Raw genomic sequence first — 19148 nt, forward strand, 5'->3', positions numbered from 1 at the left:
CGTGTAATATAAGAGACTATCAGTGGTAGAAAAAATGTGCTCTTTTATGCTTCAGTTTTTTTCTGTGCTTTCTATGTTCTCCCGTTTTTGCCTTTATGCATTTCAGCATTAGCGATTTAAAGGTTTATTGTTTTTACTTCCTGCCTTTGTTCCTTTTCCCTTTTTCCTAGGGCCCTGTACTACAAAATAAGTTCAAAATACCCTGCACACACAAAGCTGGTTATCACCTTGCTAAGTGAACCCAGGGTTCCTTCACACTATCACATTTATATGAAAGGGGTCATTTTAAAAGCAGTGCATGAACTTTGTATGAACTTAGGCACTTTGGTCAGTACGACTGAAAAAGATTTACTTTATTAATAAAGTACCCCCTCACTAACTTGTGGCACACCCAGTTATTTTGTTCTATGGGCAGGCCTGCAAATAGAAACCACTCAGTTTAGAAAAAGCTTCATCAGTAGTCCCAGTAGGTCTTCAAAGAGTAAAGAGTGAAATTAATGTTTAAAAGAGAGATTTAGTTTTAATTCTTTCAGCTTCAACCTCGGTGATGTTCACCAGAATTCAAACATTCAAACAGGCTTAGTCTATGTGTAAATATCACATGAGGTCAACAAGTACAAATAGGTTTCTTGTTTTATGATCACAATACTAGAATTGTTTGGCAACAACAGGTGATTGATTCAGGTGATGATTTAATTCCTGCTGATCCTAAACTGATCTGGAGCAGTCACCATGGTGATATGTGCTATTAGGAAGCGAACTCTACGGTGGCCCTGAGAGGCCAAATGGACTGCACCTTAAGAAAACACCAGCAAAAGGAAAAACGCTGCAAAAGCACACGAAACACAACGGAAATTCCTATTTCTCTTTTGTTTTTCCTATTTCCGTTGTGTTTTGTGTGCTTTTGCTGCGTTTTTCCTTATTGCTGGTGTTTTCTTAAGTTGCAGTCCGTTTGGCCTATCAGGGCCACCGTAGAACTCCCTTGGTAGTACAAAAAAAATCCAGCGTTAACCCTGAAGTTACCTGGATCAACCCAAATTCTTCTTCATAGCACAGACCTCTGATTGACAACCCTTACCAGCACTTTGTGTACATCTAGTCTTCATCCACCATTTAACTTTCTTTTTTAAACTTTCCTGGTATCGTTTTTGGTCCACATATTGAACTGCAAATAAACCGCTCACTTATTTCTACTTGCTTTCATTTGCTCCTCCACTTTTTAAGTATCATGTTGTTTTTGTGTTGTTTTTAAACCACAATCATCCACCAGTTCTTTTCTCTACTTCTTTCCCTTATCATTTTTGTTCTCAACCATCTTCTTTCCTCTTTCCCTGTGAGCTGACAATCTGTGACAGTGCTCTTATTAATGAGCATCTGTGTCCAGCTATGATTGCACCGATGAAATGACATTGTGTCGCACAATCTTTGCTTTATATCACAAAGGGCAAGGGCAGGACACCACCAGACTCATCAATCATCGTATGCACATTCGGAACAGTTTAATAATCTACTGTACCTGACTTTGTAGTGTCATCTAAGAGGTGCCCAAACTGTGCTGCAATTCACAAACACATAAATGCGTTCCCCAGACAGCAATGCATTTGTCATAATATTACAACAGTAAGTCACTCTAGCACTGAGGCCACACACATTCAGCCAGTTTAAAAATGTACGTACTCTCCCATCTGTTTACAAAGATGTGCTCTAAGCGGCAGCGCTTTGGTGGCTCGCCTCTATGTATAACCTGCAAAACACAATCTCCTCTCTGCAATTATAACTCACTTCACTGAAAGTATAATCAGCAATGATTAATAACCGAGAAGCTTTAATATCCCCAGAATCAATGTGCAAATCAATAAGTAAAAATTGTGTATGTATGTGTGTGTGGTTGAAAATTCATTATTTGAAAAGAAATAATTCCACCCATTTCTGACAGTAATAAATCTGACCTCACAGATTGCATCCATAAATATACACAATGTTGACAGCACCATAAACGTTTCTGTTTGATGAGGCCAGCTGTGTGTGTTTATTTGTGCAGAGCTTCATTTGTATCACTGCATAAAATTTATACTGAAGTGCATGTGCGCGCCGTGGTACAAACAAATCTACTTATCATTGCTGTCGGTTAAAAAGCTCAGGAAAAACAACCACTTGTTTCTACGCCAAGGACCAGGCATTGATTTCTGCACCCAGTGGGACATCCCAAGATTCCCCCCCACCCAAACAAGCACAGTAACATCATACTTTTCAACTTCAAACTCAACAGCCATCAAAGCAACATCATTTACCGCGCTTTCACGTGAAAACATATTGTGCTGTTACGTGCAAGTACATGTGCTGTGTGGTCCTAATGTGTCAGATTTATGAGCTGTTCAGCAGCGCAGCCTTTAACCATGCTAAGGAGGTGCTGGTATGTAATAACAGAATGGGATTTAATCACCTCATAATGCTATTATTTTGAAATCACCAACAATTTCTCTGCGTAATGGCCACAATTTACTTCTGAGCTCATACTAACACAATCATGCACACAAGGAAATAAACACACTATATCAATGATTAAACCTTTACTGCTGATATACAGAGCAGATGAAATTGTTCCTGTGCAGGCCTTATCCCTCTTTAACATACCTATACATCGTTCTGTCTTTTTAACACAAATCCAGACCAGTTTCACTGCTGCTATGTGCCACACACTAGTAGATGGCCACAAAGACAAAAAAAAGAGAGCAGTGAGGTGATGGGACTGAACATATATATGCACTTGCCACTCACCACAGAGGTGTGTTTAGAAACTTACACTTCACAAACTCTTGCACTACAACTCTGAAGTAATGAAAGAAAACACACACAGATTTCAACGCTTTAAAAAAAAAGGCATAACTTAATGAGAGAATGACAAAAAAATAGAAGAAATTAAATATGAAATAGAGCGATTGCTCTCGAGGAGCTAAAGGTACGGCTAAAGAAAAGCAGAGCACTTAGGCTATGGTGAAGATGAAAAGGCAGTCTGATGCACTCCAGGACACAGCAGCACTGGGACTTGACACCGCTCACAGAATTTCTATTCCCACTTGAAAAATACACTCAGGCATAAAAATGCAAATAACGATCTCTTATTCCTTTCATGTCTGGGTGTGGAGAGGGAGAGAAAAATCACTATTATTCAATGTGAAAATCTCAAATGTTCCAGTAAAGCAACAAGCTTTAGTGAACCTGGACAGGAAAAAATAATAGAAGCTCTGACATTCACGATTCGGTCCAGGGAAGAAGCAGAAAAACAGCACGACGGCCTCTTTCGTACCTGTGAAATGAAAATATATGAAAGAAAAAGGCCCTCCTGTGACCTTAAATTACTCTTAACTCAGCTGACCTTCGAGTTCTTTGTTAAATTAGCAGCTGGCAAATACCAAACCTGGTAGAAAAACACCTCCTTTGATGATGATTCCCCTGAATTCCACGTGATAAACCCTTGATGCAGTGTTAATTAAAAAGCATCTTTTACTTTTTGATTGCGAGAAAAGATTTTGGTTGAGCATTTTTAAGCATTCTTTAAAAAAGATTCAGAACTACTACTTTTTAGTAGAAATCATTTTATGCTTCATTAACTGTGATATTTTATTATCCGCACTGGGTGCTATTATATCGCCATCAGCTACATGCAGAACTCGCCTAATGAGGTGTAAATTTATAAGTGAATTACAAATGCCAACAGTGATGCATTAATGCTGCACGTTAGCATCAGCAGAGTCCATCTCTAATTCAATAAGCAGCCTCAGGAGGATCTTGAAGGAATACTCCATCCACACATTGTCAGTCAAATACGCACATGCAAATACATGCGCGTTCACACGTTCAAACACATGCAGTTCTTTCACATGTAGATTGGATACTTAAGAGCTGTCGGAAGTGATTAATGGCAAGGGAAGATGACCTGCTAACTCCCACGGTATGACGGGCCAAACCTTGTTTCATAAATATGAACCCACACACACATGCACACGGGCACGCAGTTGCTTATACATGCGCTCTCGAGCGTGCCCACACACGAACTCAATCGCACACACAAAAACACAGGAAATGGGTGTGTCTGGATTTTAGGGGTCACATGTTGGTTGTTGGAATGTCACTCCGACATCCATCTCTGCTGGTAATTGTAGTGAATTTTTAAAGCCATCCATAAAAAAGAAAAAAAGAAGTGGGAAGCTGACCGCCTCTTATTTATTCATGTTCCGTCTGCCCATGTCTCCGCTAACAAAGACTTCCCAACATTTTTCCATTCTAATTTTTTTAATATGTAAACACTTCAGTTCACATCTGTGTATGTCCTATTTAAAAATCTCTCTATTTCTCACTTTGCAAAGCTAATGAGCTTTCCACAGCCAAGCTCGAAACAAGTCAAATAGATGGAGTGAGAATTCTCCCCGATGGAGCAGATGGGCAATCGGTGGCTCAGCCTGGCAGCAAGTTAACACTGTAGGACCAGCAGGAGCCGGTCGAACTGGCATTAGAGATGGTAGTTAGGCTACGTGGCAGAGTTTTGAGGGTTTAAAAGGCACCATTCAAACTGAAATGCACATTTACCAAAATCCATACGCACCATTTGACATCTGGTCAGTAGCCATTTGCTGCCTAGCAGATGTCTAATGGTGTCCAACTAAGTGCTTTTTAAGATCAGTTCAAGACAGTTAAACATGCTTTTCCTGCTATGATTGACACAAAGGCACTTGAACAACGTGTTTATGCTGTAAACTTGTCTGGCTTGCTTAAAACGCTACAGCGCTCTGCATTCAGAATCACAGACATGCATGTGGCTCTGCACGCTTGAACTAACAAGAAACAAGTACAATTAAAATGCATGTGTATGCACAGCAGCTTGCTTAAAGCATTAAAACCCTACAAGGCAGTGTAATGTGCTGTAAAGAGATTAGGTTATTCCATTATTTGTCTAGGGATCTTATATTTGTCACTAAGCACTTAATTTAACAGAGAAAAGTCAGTTTCGCATAAAAAGCAGAGATGAATGTTTATCACCTTGTGTATCCTCACTCTCAGACAGATAATAGCCTTGCAACCATCTTTTTACCACTGGCTCAGACTTAAAAAGCTAATGCACAGCACGCCAAATAACTTGGCGAGAAAGCCAATTAAAGGTTCATATTTCATGCGGTAATTCTAACCTGTCACAGAATTATTGGAGCATTAACATGTGTTATTAAAAGCCTGTGAATGTATGGGAATCTGTCAAAAGCTGGAATATAATGCCTCTGTCAACACGTTTCAAGAGAAGGCCACACAATGGCCACATAAATGATACATCACAACAGTAGTGACAGCCTGAGTGGGGACCCCATACGCTTTGTGCTGCTGAATGATCCCATGGGATGTGTGTTTTTTTTCTGTGTGTCTGATGTGGTGCATTCACCCCTTCTTCCACAGTGCCATCCTCAGCTGGTCAGTCGGACCACTGCAGGGTCTCGTGGTACATGACAACCCACTCTGCTCTGCCATTGGCCGAAAATGGCATCCATCTTTGCCTTTGCCAATCATGCTACCATGGAGACAGGTTGGCAACTTTGAGGTGGTGGCGGGGGTCCGGCACAGCGTTGCCAGGAGGAAGCTGTGTGTTAATATGGGTGGTGAAAGATGCCAGCGGCCAGGGGGAAAGAGAGTAAGAAACTCTGTGGGAAAATGTGAGGGAAAGAGGCTTGCCACATCAATGAAAGACTTTAACTGGTATTAAAGAACACCTGGGGGTCTGCTAAGCAGCAAATGTGCGCTGGTGAAGAAGTGCAAAGAGAGGCTTATTGTGCATGTGTATACATTAATGTTTCCATATCCGCACAGTAGAAAAATGTGTTGGACCAATTTTTGCCCATGTGCATGCGCTCATAGAGCAGTTTTGCTTTCATTTAGACTTCCATTGTATCTCACAGCATCCATCATCCATAAACTCCTGATGGCATAGCTGCACCCACCCACCCACCCACAAAAACACAAATCTATGGCTTGTTGTAGGAGCTGCCAGTATGGCTCCACCCAGCTGACAAAGAGAGAGAGTATTTTGCAGAAAAGCATATGCTCATGTGTTTACATTATTTAACACAAATACTCAACACATGCAAGAATTGCTTCTGTGAGACGCTTTATATATGCTCCTTGTGTCAAAACTGGTAACTGAAAAGTTAAAGTAAGAAGAAAATAAACATGTAATTAGTTGCTTGTGCGCTCCTGGCTTCCTTACTGTGATCAAGAGCTACAAGCCATGCAAGCATAAATGATAAATGGAGTACAGGAACACCAGTGGAGCATAATAGACCCTCCAGAACTAATGTCCCATAATTGAAATGAATGTTGTTCTGAATCAAACAAGTGTTGTGTGTTTTGGAGCTGCACCTTGTATGATAGATGAGACTTAGACTACTTTACAAAAGCCTAAAAAGCCAAATTCACAAGCCCGCACAGATCATACATCAAATGCCTGTATAAGAGTATATTCCATCTACACTGCTGAATACAGTATCTGTTGGATCCAGAATGTTATCAATATTTTGATGAAAATATTTTGGTCCACTTCTCCAGCACTACTTCAATGTGATATGTCCATTCTGGGTGGTTGTTCGAATTTTGAGCAGAGAAGTCACATAGTTTTGCTTTGGAGGAAGCACAGACTAAAATGTGAAATATGAGCTACATCATATTGGATCAGAAAAAAGTGTATGAGCCAAACTTTACCCAAAACCAAGATCATCAGCCGTTTCAGGCTGAGATTCAAAAGCACATAAAAAAAAAGTGAAACATTTTCAAGTGCTCTCTTACTTTTTTTAGCCGTATCTTTAGACATTAAAGAAGTGAATTAGATCTTCATAAAAACCTGTAATTACACAGAAAAATCACATATCTGCTAGAAGTACTGTAAGTCCGAGTTCTGGAGGTGAAATGCCATTTTACATGGATTTATTTTCTTTTATGTTTGATTAACCGTTTGTGTTTGTTATTACGTTGGGCTTATTTGTAGTGCTGAAGCTTTATTACGGTAAACACAAGGTTATAATTATTGATAGGAAGGACAGCCAAAACTATGATAATAAAAGCTTTCCTTTATGTTTTTAATAGAGTCAAACTTCCTAAAATGGGTTCAGTCCCAGGCTCAAGATATGTGTGTTATGTAAACTATGAAGGTGAAGTGGTGCTTCAAGCCCTAAATCAGCAACTGAAAGGCTGAGTGCTGGTGTTGTGGGGCCTGTGCAGCAGCAACCAGTGGAGGACAGCCAGCTTCGTGCCCCAGGAGAGGCTTACCACATTGGGTGGCAAAGTCACTAAACACCCCTTCCCCCAGCCCTGTAGTCTTTGAGCACCATTTTCTTCTTCCAACTCTCCATCCATACATCCATCCATCAGCAAAGCCTATGAGCAGCTGCCTTCTGTGGGTGTGTGTCATTGTAGCTTGGCAGGCACACACCACAGCTTTACCGGCAGGCGCTAGGGCTAATTTGATTTTTAATTCAACACGACTCCTCGGCTAATAGTTTGAGTTGGGGATTAATTAATCTGATTTGACTTGTGCTAATTTCTTGCACCCACGTCCCCGGTCTCCACCCGTCAGTGCAGCAAATAAACAAACTGGTGAGACCGTGGTCTCGCAGGCCCTGCCCTGACACACATGAGAGAGATAGGGACCTGGGGCGACAGGTGAGGAGCCGACGGAAAGCCTTTGGAAAACGTAGCGTGGTGCCTGTGCTGCCTTTGTATGCATGTGTATGTCGAGTGTGTTGTGTGTAGCTAAATGTGTTTATGGAGGAGGCTGGAGATGAGCCTGGTCTGACAGAGAAGTGCTGGGAGGCAGTGAACTAATCACAGCAACAGACTGGCTCTCGTAAGGAGGGCGAAACAAAGAGAAGGTCAGTAACTATTTTCACAGCCAAAATATGGGTCAGAGTGGATCTGGGTGAGTTCCTCACAGATAACTTGTATATAATGTAAAAGGGGAAAAAAGTGGCCATGCAATAGAGCATCCCTGTTCTGTCTCTGAGGCTTTTAGAGGGTAGAGGGCCAAACCCAGGTAGGGCCCTACAGCAGAAAAAAAAAGCAAAACCACTAAGCGTCCTCAGCTCACAGAGTCAGATTGAGCACTTCCACTGTTTCTAATACTCAAGGGAACTTTAAAAATGAATAGACCTATGAGTGCAGCTTGGATGGCATGCACTTTGTGGGGAAGGCTTTGTAAAATCACTTCCTTTCACTTTGCACACCAATACCCACACGCTTGCAAGGTGCTAGTGGTGGCATAGAATTTAAGCAAGATAAATTTCAAAGTCAGCTTGCCTCTAACTTAAAATGACGCAAACCTTCTGGCGTTGACAGAAATGTGTCAATCGGAGCAGTCAAAGCTGTCTCTGTCTTTATTCTATCTTTATTTCTCTCTCATTCGCTCTGGCATGTTACCACCCTCTCTGCATGGCAGAAAATAACATTGCTCTGCTCAAGAGAGACCACACATGGGAGAAACAGCCTACGCCTGCTGCTCTCTCCTGCAGAATAATAACAAAAAAAAGATAATAATAATAAAATAAAACTGCCCAACAGCTCGCACACCACTTTGAAATCTCTATCACAGAGAGTCCAGCTCCTGCTCTCTTAGTCAGCCTTGCACCGGATTTACCATACAGCAAAGAAAAGAAAAAATGTGTATAAAAATACACATGAGTTCTCACATGATGAAAATATGAACGCATACACACACACATTAGGGCACAAATAGATGCACACAGGCACACATACTGAACACTACACAAATGTAAGCACACCTGGGGAAGCCATGGGAGTTCAAAAAAAGCACTGTTTTTTTCCTTCAATAGAGCTAGTGTACATTCAATGAACCAGTAAATTCCCAGCAGCACCAGCAGTAGTGCTCCTACAGGTCTGCTGCACCATCACACCTGAGAGGCTGTTGGGATGTATGGCCAAACAGCTGTGGCCACTGCTTTAGGTCCAACATGAATTAGTAATGAATCGTGTATTCTGTTTGAATTCTTTAAAGGTGGGCTTGGTTTTGCCTCTAAGGACGCTTTCCACATGGAGAGAAGTTACTTCTGACTTCTGGTGCATAATTACCCAAGCACTCCACTGGATTCTGGGAGTACACAAATGTTTAGCCACCTGTTAGCAGCCTCCAGGCATTGCATGTTAGTGGGGGGAATATGTGTTAAGAAAAGAAAGGGACAGCCTGGGCGAGAGGGTTGGGGAAGTCCAGTGCCAGCAAAACAGAGATTTACAACAAGCCGACCCAGTCGATCTTAAGTGTGATCTGACACGCTGCTGCAGAGAACACAAATCACCTACCATACATAACCCGCCTCCTGACAACTCATTTCATCTTCTGCACTAATGAATTCATCATCAGGAGGGATATGCCTTTGGTGTCCCAGCCCTGAGCAGAGAAGGAGTAATGGCTTAGATAAGTCATCATCATCATTATTAACATCATCACTGCTGCCAGCACCTCCTTGTCTCTGTTTGGCCCATAGTTCAGTAGCAACAGTTTGGGACTGTAAAGTGTCCTTGACAGAGATGTGATAGGCAAACTTTGGTGTTCAAGGTTATTGTGAGGATGGATATCAGAGCAAAAGTGTCACAGATGTGTATCCTATGTATGAGAATCAGCGCGAGTGTGCGTATGTCAATAGAATTTGAATGTGTTTGGGGTATGAATGGATAAGTCGGTGAGTGTGAGAGCTCTTATGGGAGCAAACGAGTGTATATACGTGTGTGTATGTGTGTATTTATGAGTGCATGAAGGAGTCTAAGCGGCACAGTCAGGGAGCTGTCAGCAGAGAGCCAGAGAGCACGCTGATCACAGGGCTGCAGTGTGTTTGATGTCTCCTAGGGACTGACAGCTTCTCTCCCCTTGGGAGCCCCTTCTCTCACCCCTTCTCTGCTCCCTGCACCACCCTTTCTCTATATCATTCCTCTTTATCCTCATCTTTCCATACATAGCATCTCCTTCACAGTCTGTGCCCTGCACGGGAGGGGTGGGTTTGCGAAAGAACACTTGTGCTCTCGTGGGACTGTTGGTACTGTTTGAGAAAACACAGAGGTACCCAAACAAGGCTTTGTTCAGCAGGAAGCACACCTGCGAGTGTGTCTCCATAAATACTGACATGATGAGCTGCCATCTCTCATAGTCTGACATTCTGGCTGACATTCAATCTGGCTTAGTGGCAAGAGGGGGCTGACAGCTGACCTTCAGCCCTGAGATGGATGAATGTGTGGATATCTGGATTTGAATGCCTAATTATGTATATTAAAAAGGAAGAAAATTGTAATATTTTTCTATTTCAGAACAAGTTCTGCTAACCTGCTAATGCATGGGTCATTTTGCAAACAAGATTATATACTATGGGTCAGTAGCAGCCTTATATAAAGTAATTAGCCTGCATGGCTCCACAGTCAGATGCCACAATTTGATTTCAGTAGAACTGACGAGTTTTTGGAAGTTGTGGCATTTCTTTCCTTTTTTCTTACTCTGTGGTCGCAGCAGCTGAATGGCAATATTTTCCAGCAGAGTGCAAGTTAGTGAGAGCTTCATACTTCCCAAGTTGGAAAATGAACACGGGAACTAATGGCATATTATTTAGTATGAGGGCTCAGATAGTTGAGGTTAGTATTTTCCACTGTATACTATTTGTCATTTTCATGCCCCAGTTGTGCTTTTAAATTATCTAAATTCTGACTGCCATAAAAACTAGACATCAGTGCATCTTTGTAGTGTATGACTATCAGAATCCTCCAATATAACATAAAGTGCTGTTGGGCATGAAATCTACAACTTAAGAATTCATCTGTTATTGTCTGATATACCGCTATGCGAATAAACTGCGAACTGCATCTTTGTCATTTATCATTTTAATGTTAAATGACAAAGATGAATGTAGGTCACTAAGAACCCAGCATAATTTATAGCAAAAAAATAATAATTAAAATATAATGTTTAGTTGTTAAATTGTTTGCATGAAATTTACTACCAAGGCAACAGTTTGAGGAATACCTTAAAACTGAGTGTCTAATTAAAAAAAATATTACAAAGGCTGTAACAGAGTACCAGCTCCCCTGGAATTAATTTCAGAGTTAAATGTTTGCAAGACCTGATTATTATTTTGGCGGAAGACCTTTTCTGGCAACCCCTCCTACACAGGCCAAGGTGCAGCAGGATTTCATCAGTTGGGTTGTGTGTTAGCATGAGCCCATCCGTCATGGCAAGAGAGTGTCGGCTGGATGTCCCTGTCACTAAGCTGTCCATTTTGTCATATGGCCAGATCCATCATATTGAGATGGGGACTGAGCCTTGCTAGCGGAAGACAACCACCCCGCAAATACATACAAATATGCAAATTAACAGCAAAATAAACATCACCCTGCAAACGAGCCATCCATCAATGACCAGTTTCTCAGCAGCTCAGCGCTGGCAAGGCAACACCAATCAGGCCCTCCATCAGGGGGAGTGATGAAATGCCATCATCACATCCTGTCATCCTCCTTCTCTTCTATATATATATATATATATATATATATATATATATATATATATATATGTGTGTGTGTGTGTGTGTGTGTGTGTGTGTGTGTGTGTGTAAAGAAGAAAGTGTGTGTGTGCGCACACGAGTGTTTGTGTCTTTTATATATTAGATAAAGACAGCCAAGGTAATTTCAAAATGCATGTTTTAAATGTTGAACAGCTATCCAGACGTACCTGGACGTACCTGGCCCTATGTGAAAAAGTAATTGCCCCATAAAACTAATAACTGGTTGTGACACCAGAAGAACTGCAATCGAGTGTTTGTAATTACTGTGAGTCTTTCACATCACTGTGGAGGAATTTTGGCCCACTCCTCTGTGGAGGATTGTTTTAATTCAGCCACAGTGGTTGGTTTCCAAGCACAAACAGCCTGTTTAATCAGATTTTAAGTTGAACTGTGACTATGTCACTCCAAAACATCCATTATATATTTTGATTCATTCACAGTTGAACTTGTGGTGTGGTCTGGCTCACTGTCCTGCCACATAAAGGGAGGATGAACTAATAGCTGGACATTCTCCTTCCTGTTTTTTTGGTATAGGGCAGAAATCATGTTTTAAATGAAGTCATCCAGGTCTTGAAGCAGCAAAGTAGCCCCAGACAATCATACTACCACCACCATGTTTGACTGCGGCTCATGTTCTTTTTATGTGTTAGTTTCATGGCAGATGTGGAGGGACTCAAACCTTTCAAGAAGTTAATTTTTTTGTCTTGTCAGTCTACAGAATAATTTTCCAAACGTTTTCAGGATCATGTTTTTTGTGAGACAAGCCTTTGTGGGGTTTTTTGGTAAACAGTGGTTTTATCCCTTGTAACTCTCCTGTGGAAGTTATTTTTGCCCAGTCTCTCGAGTGAATGATGAACACTGACCATAACTGAGGCAAGTTAGGCCTGCAGTTCTTTAGATGTTGTGTTTAAATGTAGCCGTCCTGGATGACTTGCTCATGCACTCCTGGACTAATTTTGGTAGGCTGGCCACTCCAGTTGAAAACTGTTTTTCTCCATTAGTGAATAATGACTCTCACCATGATTCCCAAAACCTCAAAAATAGCCTTGTAACCCTTTCCAGACTGATAGACATCAGTGAAACTATCTAATCTCTTCTTGAGTTTCTTTAGATTGCAACATGAAGGACTGCTTTCCGAGATCTTTTAGCCTTCTTTGTTTTGTCAGACATTAAACACGCCTGAGTGTGGCTTTAGAAATTGAACTGAGCTTTCCAAAAAAAGTGGTTAATCACAGTTAATTCATGATTTAGCCAGAAAAGCCAGTTATTTTTTCCACACAGGGCCAGAGGGCTTTGGATAGCATTTTTACTGTAAAAAAATAAATTTGCACGTTCTATTTATCTTTGTCCAATGTTAGTTTTGCGTGATGATCTGAAACATAAAAGTGTGTGAAATATGAAAAAATAAATAAGAAATGAGGAGGCATGTACACATTTTTCCCCTCTCACTCTGCACTGACACTCATTCCTCAATCTCATACACTTTCTCAGTCCAATATTGGCGTTTTGCTCTAAATTTCCCTCCCAACTTTTTTCAAAGCTCTCCTTTTCCTTCAAGTGCCTGTTCATCATTGTAATTATAAGTTATCTGGACACATTTAGAATGGATACTTGCTCTGTCTGTCTTTGTGTTTGAATGGATAATGATGTGACGGGAAACATTTTACTATCAAGGAATACAAATCAGACCACATGTGACATTACTTTCCATCCAGGCTCTGGCCTATTGGTTTTAATATATCACCTCATTATTGCTATGTGACATGTAACGGCAAGCAGATTTTATGATACATGAAACAAAAATCAAAATTATGACAATATACTTATGTTACTGGTTTCATCATTTAATCTTTCTGGTTGCCAAGCTGAAAGCTTCAGAACGCCAAGAGGGTGGATTGGAAAGAAAGACCTCTTAATGGAATAAATGTCAAAGAAAGGAAAAACACTGAGGAGTTGGAATTCTTCGGCTGCTGAGTCCAGACTCATGTTGCATTTCTGGCAGTGTGTACAGACATCCGTTTTGACCACGTTACATTCAAACATGCATATAAAGTCTCCATGTTTCACTCTAAAGTGTTTCAAAAAGTCTCTAATGAGTACTTGGGTTGTCAAAATCGACTACAAAGTAGACTCAAATGAAGCTGCACGTCATACCTCATCCATTAACTGTGAGTTGTAAGTAGATGAATCCCAAAATGAAATGTCAAGTCTTTCCTCTCAGCTCTGGCACCTTGAAATAAATGCACCCAGACTAGTTTTGCTGGCCTGTGTTGGCTACATTTACGAAAACCACAATCAATTTGCACTCCCGTGTTCTCCCTGTATTTAGCAGGCATGGGTCCCAAAGCACAACATTGTTTTTAGCTCCAGTTCGTCTGATTCTGCACTTGCCACAGCAGAGCAGTTACAGCATCGTAAAGTCTGTGGTTAGCCCGCCAGCAGCAAGTAGAAGGTCGCTTGCCTTTAGGGAGTGGAGGAACGAGCCTTGAGCAACTTGAACCACAACTCAGCGCAGCAGCCGAAAACATGGCATTCCTTAGACTACCTTAAACTGCCCTGCCAACTGCTTCATCACACATCGGTTACAGTAATTTGACAAACAGTGGGCGACGCTGCAGTGAAAACCCTCAAACTAAAACATATGTGTTACAAACGTAGTTCAAAGAGCACTGCAATTCAAGTGGAGTGGAAGACAAAATAATGAAAAAAATCACTGCTGTCTTCATGTTATGGTGTTTGTTTCTTAAAGTTATAATTGTAACAGACCAACAAAAAGAAAAAGAAGTGATAAACACACACACACACACACACACAAAGAGAACCAGTGATGAAGCATGCAATTCCGTCATGCTCACATCCACACTGTTTTTATGACATGTGTAAAAAGCAACAAAGGATGACACAGAAGACTGAGGGGATTTCTCTCTTTAGAGGCTATTGGGCAGTCATCGTGTCTGCTTGCTACCACAGCTTTGACCACACCAACCACTGGACATCCCAATGCAGCGAGTAAAAACACTAACCTCTGTGTCCACAGCTCCCTGACTTTGTCTATTTATTCCACTTTACGTCTTTTTTTAAAACCATTGATTCCTTCTTTGTCTCTCTCTTAGGATCTCTTTGTTTTGCTCTTCACCTCCAACAACACAAACACAGCCAAAACCAAAAAAAATCTTCTCTCACGCTTCATCTTAAGCTGCCGTTTCAGTCTTTCAGTGATTTATTAGCGATCTTCTCGCTACAGTGGTTTCATTCTCCCTGTGCTATAGTTCATGCTAGTTCCTGGACTGATACATCTGCCAACCACATGTTCCCCCCAGCCAGCCAACACTTCACTACAGCTGAACAGTTGGACTGTGTGTGTGCTCTTGAGTGAAAGTTGGTGGTATTTCTATTGAACGTGTGCATACGCATGTTGCAGTCCATTGTGTAACCGTGTCCCCCACATGGCTTCATTCAGAGGGATTAGAGCCCCACCTTATCCTGCTCATAAACACCATGCTCATAAAACTCCCTCGTGGAGTTGCGTGACCCTCTTGTGCTCAAAGGCCCATTTATATTTGTCACAACACTGGACATGAAGAGGCATCACACTGTATTATTGTTCCACTGCATTATCTTCAAAGCATTTTGGAAAAACGCTGGCTCTCAGTTAAGTCACCAAGTTTCCATGAGCTTATTAATAAAGGACGTTCTCTCTAGGAGAATTTCTTCAGCCCTTCCAACGCTGAGGAGCCTTCAATAGCTAAGTAGACCATCATGTTCTGCAAACTAGCTGAGTTTCTATCACTTGATCATAAAAAAATCCCAGTGTACCTCAAAAATGCACAGAAAAATTAATCGAAGGGAAAATAAAACTATAAATCTATTAAATTGTCATTCAGAATCTCCTCTATGACAAGACTGCTTTTGCATGTGCCTGCTGCTCCATGGAGTCCTGAATCCCACAGTGGGAGGGGTGGCTGGAGAATTAGAGCAGAGAGACAAAGTGCAGAAAGCTCTTCAGCTGAGGACCAAATGTCTAACTGGCACTGCGAAACCCAGACAGATTACACATGCTGTAACGGAAGACTTTGCAGACTTACTTAAACACACATCTTACAGAAAGTCACCGTTCCACAAGCTGCTGCCTATCAGGGTAGGCGTATCCTTAAAACTTTTCAAGTAATTAGAGTGAAGCTAAGGTGACGCAATCTGTGCTTGGATGCCTCCCCAGTAAACAGAGCTGCCAAGAGTGAAGAACTGCCCTGGCCAGAGTGAAGTCAATGTCTGAAGAACAGTGGAGTTAGTCAGGATAAGGGAGCCCACTGCGCAGCAGTTCTGGGACACTAGCCCTGTTCTCTAAGGAGTTCTTTATAGCTGTTCCACTGCCCCAAAAGAGCCCCCATCCGTGCACACAAGGGCTCCATCCGCAAATACTTCATCCGAGTCTACAAATCTTGGTTGTGTGTCCAAAAAAAGAGTTGCACTTAATGCATTTCAGTTGCATGCTTACAGTGTAATTCGATTACAGTTGTCAAAAGTGTAAAGAATTCTAAGTTTAGCTTTAATCTTTTAAGAATGAAGAGAGATTCAATTTGTATCATTAAAGCAGAGCATGCAGAAAATGCAAAGGAAAGGCGGACAAAGAATAAGATAAGCTGTTTGCAAACTTCATCCAGTTTAATAGCAACATCTACCACCTAAACTGTTGCTATATTTGCATCTCTGGATAAATAAATTGTAAATCAGCCCATCCACTGGGCCTTTACTCCAACATTTGGCAAGCTGACCTGGTGATCACTCGTTATTTTAAGTTTAATCTTTTAGAAAGCTCTACATTTTCTGCTTTGCTCTTCATATCTATCTCATATTCAGTTTTTGGGTTTTTTTTTTTTTTGTTCTCTCAAACATCAATGAAAACCCATCTGACCGAACCCTTGATCACATCATCCTGACTCCTCATCCATCACGACCTGTCATAACCGGAGAAGGGAAGCGGTCTTATGCTGAGTCTGGGAACGGATGTGGATCACTGAGCTGGATCGTAATACTCCGTGGTCCCAGCAGACACTTCTCGGGGTATCTGAGGGTTTGCTAGTACTAAAAAGCATAAGAAAAAAAAAGCAGCTTGTATTGGCAAAAGAAGCAAGACTCACCAAAGCCAAAAGCAGCTGGAGCAGGAATGGGAGCCGACTGGACTGGTGTTGAGGTGTAGAGGCCAGTCACCAGGAGACCATCGAAGGATACACTGGTGGAGATGGTGACTGAAGAGAGAGAAAAAAGGAACATGCTTACTGCTGGTAAAGCTGAGAGTTACTCGCAGAAACATTTTTAATATAATGCATCCAGCTGTTATTTGTTTCACCACCCCTGTATTAATACCTCAAATGAATACAGGAAGATGAACTGTGAACGCCAATTAGGTGTCAGAGATCGCAATTACTAAGTTGCATTTACGCTTCATTTGCAGGCTAAGCAGATAATTAGCAGGCGTGATGTACGTGTGTGGACAGGATGTTTGGAAGTATGTAGAGCAGCTCACTAACGTCCTGCTGCTAATCACATCAGGTGTTAGCACATGGAAAGGTAAACTGGCCGTTAAATGGGATGCCAACAAGACCAAACACCCTGCAGGAGGAGAGGAGAGTGCATGGAGGTGTAAAGCAAAATCTAGAAGGTCACTTGCACACATAAATATATTCAGACAGAAGTAGAAGCATTATCAAAACACGTGCTAAACCAGGGTTTGAGTTACTTTAAAGGTTGCTGAACGAGAAAACAGCAGAATATCCCCACCTCACCTTTTACAGAGAAAAAGAGTGGCACAATGTAATCTACCTCATCCTCAACAAATCACAGCGCCTTAATCAAAGCCTGTCGTATTGACAACCATATTAGAACAGACTGATGAGCTAATTGGCTGTAACCCTGATAGCTTTGCTAAGCCTTTATTCTTCCCAGCCCACCACAAACAGCCACAGATCAGAAAACTCCCGGGAGTGTGTTATCCAGCTGAACACATCTACAGCTCAGTGTATCCCGCAGCATGTTAACTATTGATCCACCCGGTAAACAAGGGCCCTGAGTGATGGGACCACAGAGTCAGCTGCATCACTGGAGGAAGAGGGCTCAGTCACTGGACTGTTTCCAGCCAGACAGAGCAGAGTACAAGGAATAGCCCGTGGCTCAAAGGAGGAGCACACACACCCCACTAAAAAAAACAGAAAACAAAACCGTTTTACACATCGGGGAATAAAATCCTTTGCGGCTGAGAAAGATGAAGGCATTGTTATTTCCTGACCCTGGAATCCCCCTGCTTATGGAAGAAAACTGAATGGGAAAATGAGGCGACACCCACAGCGAGACTGTGTTTTAGTAAGAATAGCAACATGTCAGTTGGGTCTCAGGGCGTTCATTCTTCTGGGTTTGGTGCGTTACACTGTGGAATTCTGGGCAGAGCAGACTCCTGTGTGGCCCCGTCTGCCTGCCTGGCTGTCTGGCTGGGCGACTCCATTAACATGTCCTCGCACAAAACGCTTGTGCGTGTGTCTCTGAATGTGTGTGTTCTCCGCACGTCTGTGTATGTTGGACGTGTTACACCCTGTCTTAGGAGCAGAGTTCAGTCCATCTCTTCCCTCCCTTTCTCTCCTCCATATCAAAGCCTCAATAATTCATCCCACAACACTCCTTACTGTATCCGGACATTTCCTCCCTTGTTTTTCTGTCGTAACTTTTACACAGGGATCCAGCGCTCCACAAGGAGTATATACTGTGTTTACTAATAGTATACACACTGTACATATAACTTCTTTCTGCTCCATTACAGTATAAAACAGTCGGTTTTATACTTTTTAGTGTTGCTCTGATGATTTCTTTGAGAAACAGCCATTCAAGTAACAGGATCTAAATCTCATTTCAAGGACTTCTACTTTCTTTCCAGCTGCTGGCATTGTTTCTCAACTTGTCACAATTTAAATGTACTGAGTGAGCCTAATTTGGGTTGAAAGTGTTAATGTTATGAAAGGCCTATTTTAAAGCAAACCATGCAGGTAACTAAGTATTTTGTCATGGTCCCTGGTCTGCTTTTTGAGTTGCTTTACACTTTTTTAAATTTAGGGTTTTTTTTCTAGTGCTCGAGGTTTTTAATTATCGTTAACTTGAGTTTTTGTTTACTGTTTTGATTTCTTTATTATTCCAGCATACAGTGAGTCTTTGTTCTTGTTACTGTAGACAGCGTGTTTTGGTTCATGTTCTGTTTTTTTATTTGTTGTAGTTATTTTAGTCGCCTCAGTGTTTCTTTCTCTGTTCCTTCTGTCTCATCTTTCTGTTACTGTTTGTTTCTCTGGCTGTTATTAATGTCTAGTGTCAGTCTTATCTCTGTGTGTAGCGTCTTGCCTCTGGATTACTTCCTGTTTTACTTTGACAGTTAGTTATCCCTCATGTCCTGTGTTAGTTCCATTTCCTGTCTTTCCTCCATTTGTTTTCAGCTGTGTCTCGCTCTCCACCTGTCTCAGTCCTCCATGTATATACATAGTTGTGTCTTACCTTTTGTCCCTTTTTGAAGTAACATAGTTTCCAGAG

At 41.6% G+C, this 19148-nt stretch overlaps 1 protein-coding gene across 4 annotated transcripts in view; it reads right to left on the reverse strand.

The window, feature by feature from the left end:
* The window catches only part of reln (reelin), a 98794-nt gene that overhangs the window by 58768 nt on the left and 20878 nt on the right, over positions 1 to 19148 (reverse strand). For all 4 annotated transcript variants that reach the window (XM_063479421.1, XM_063479420.1, XM_063479419.1 and 1 more), the window contains exon 2: positions 16724 to 16831. In XM_063479421.1, the coding sequence (XP_063335491.1) occupies positions 16724 to 16831 (108 nt within the window). The remainder of the gene's footprint in view (positions 1 to 16723; positions 16832 to 19148) is intronic.

The sequence above is a fragment of the Pelmatolapia mariae genome, linkage group LG7 (assembly GCF_036321145.2).
Source record: "Pelmatolapia mariae isolate MD_Pm_ZW linkage group LG7, Pm_UMD_F_2, whole genome shotgun sequence".
NCBI classification, from domain to species: domain Eukaryota; kingdom Metazoa; phylum Chordata; class Actinopteri; order Cichliformes; family Cichlidae; genus Pelmatolapia; species Pelmatolapia mariae.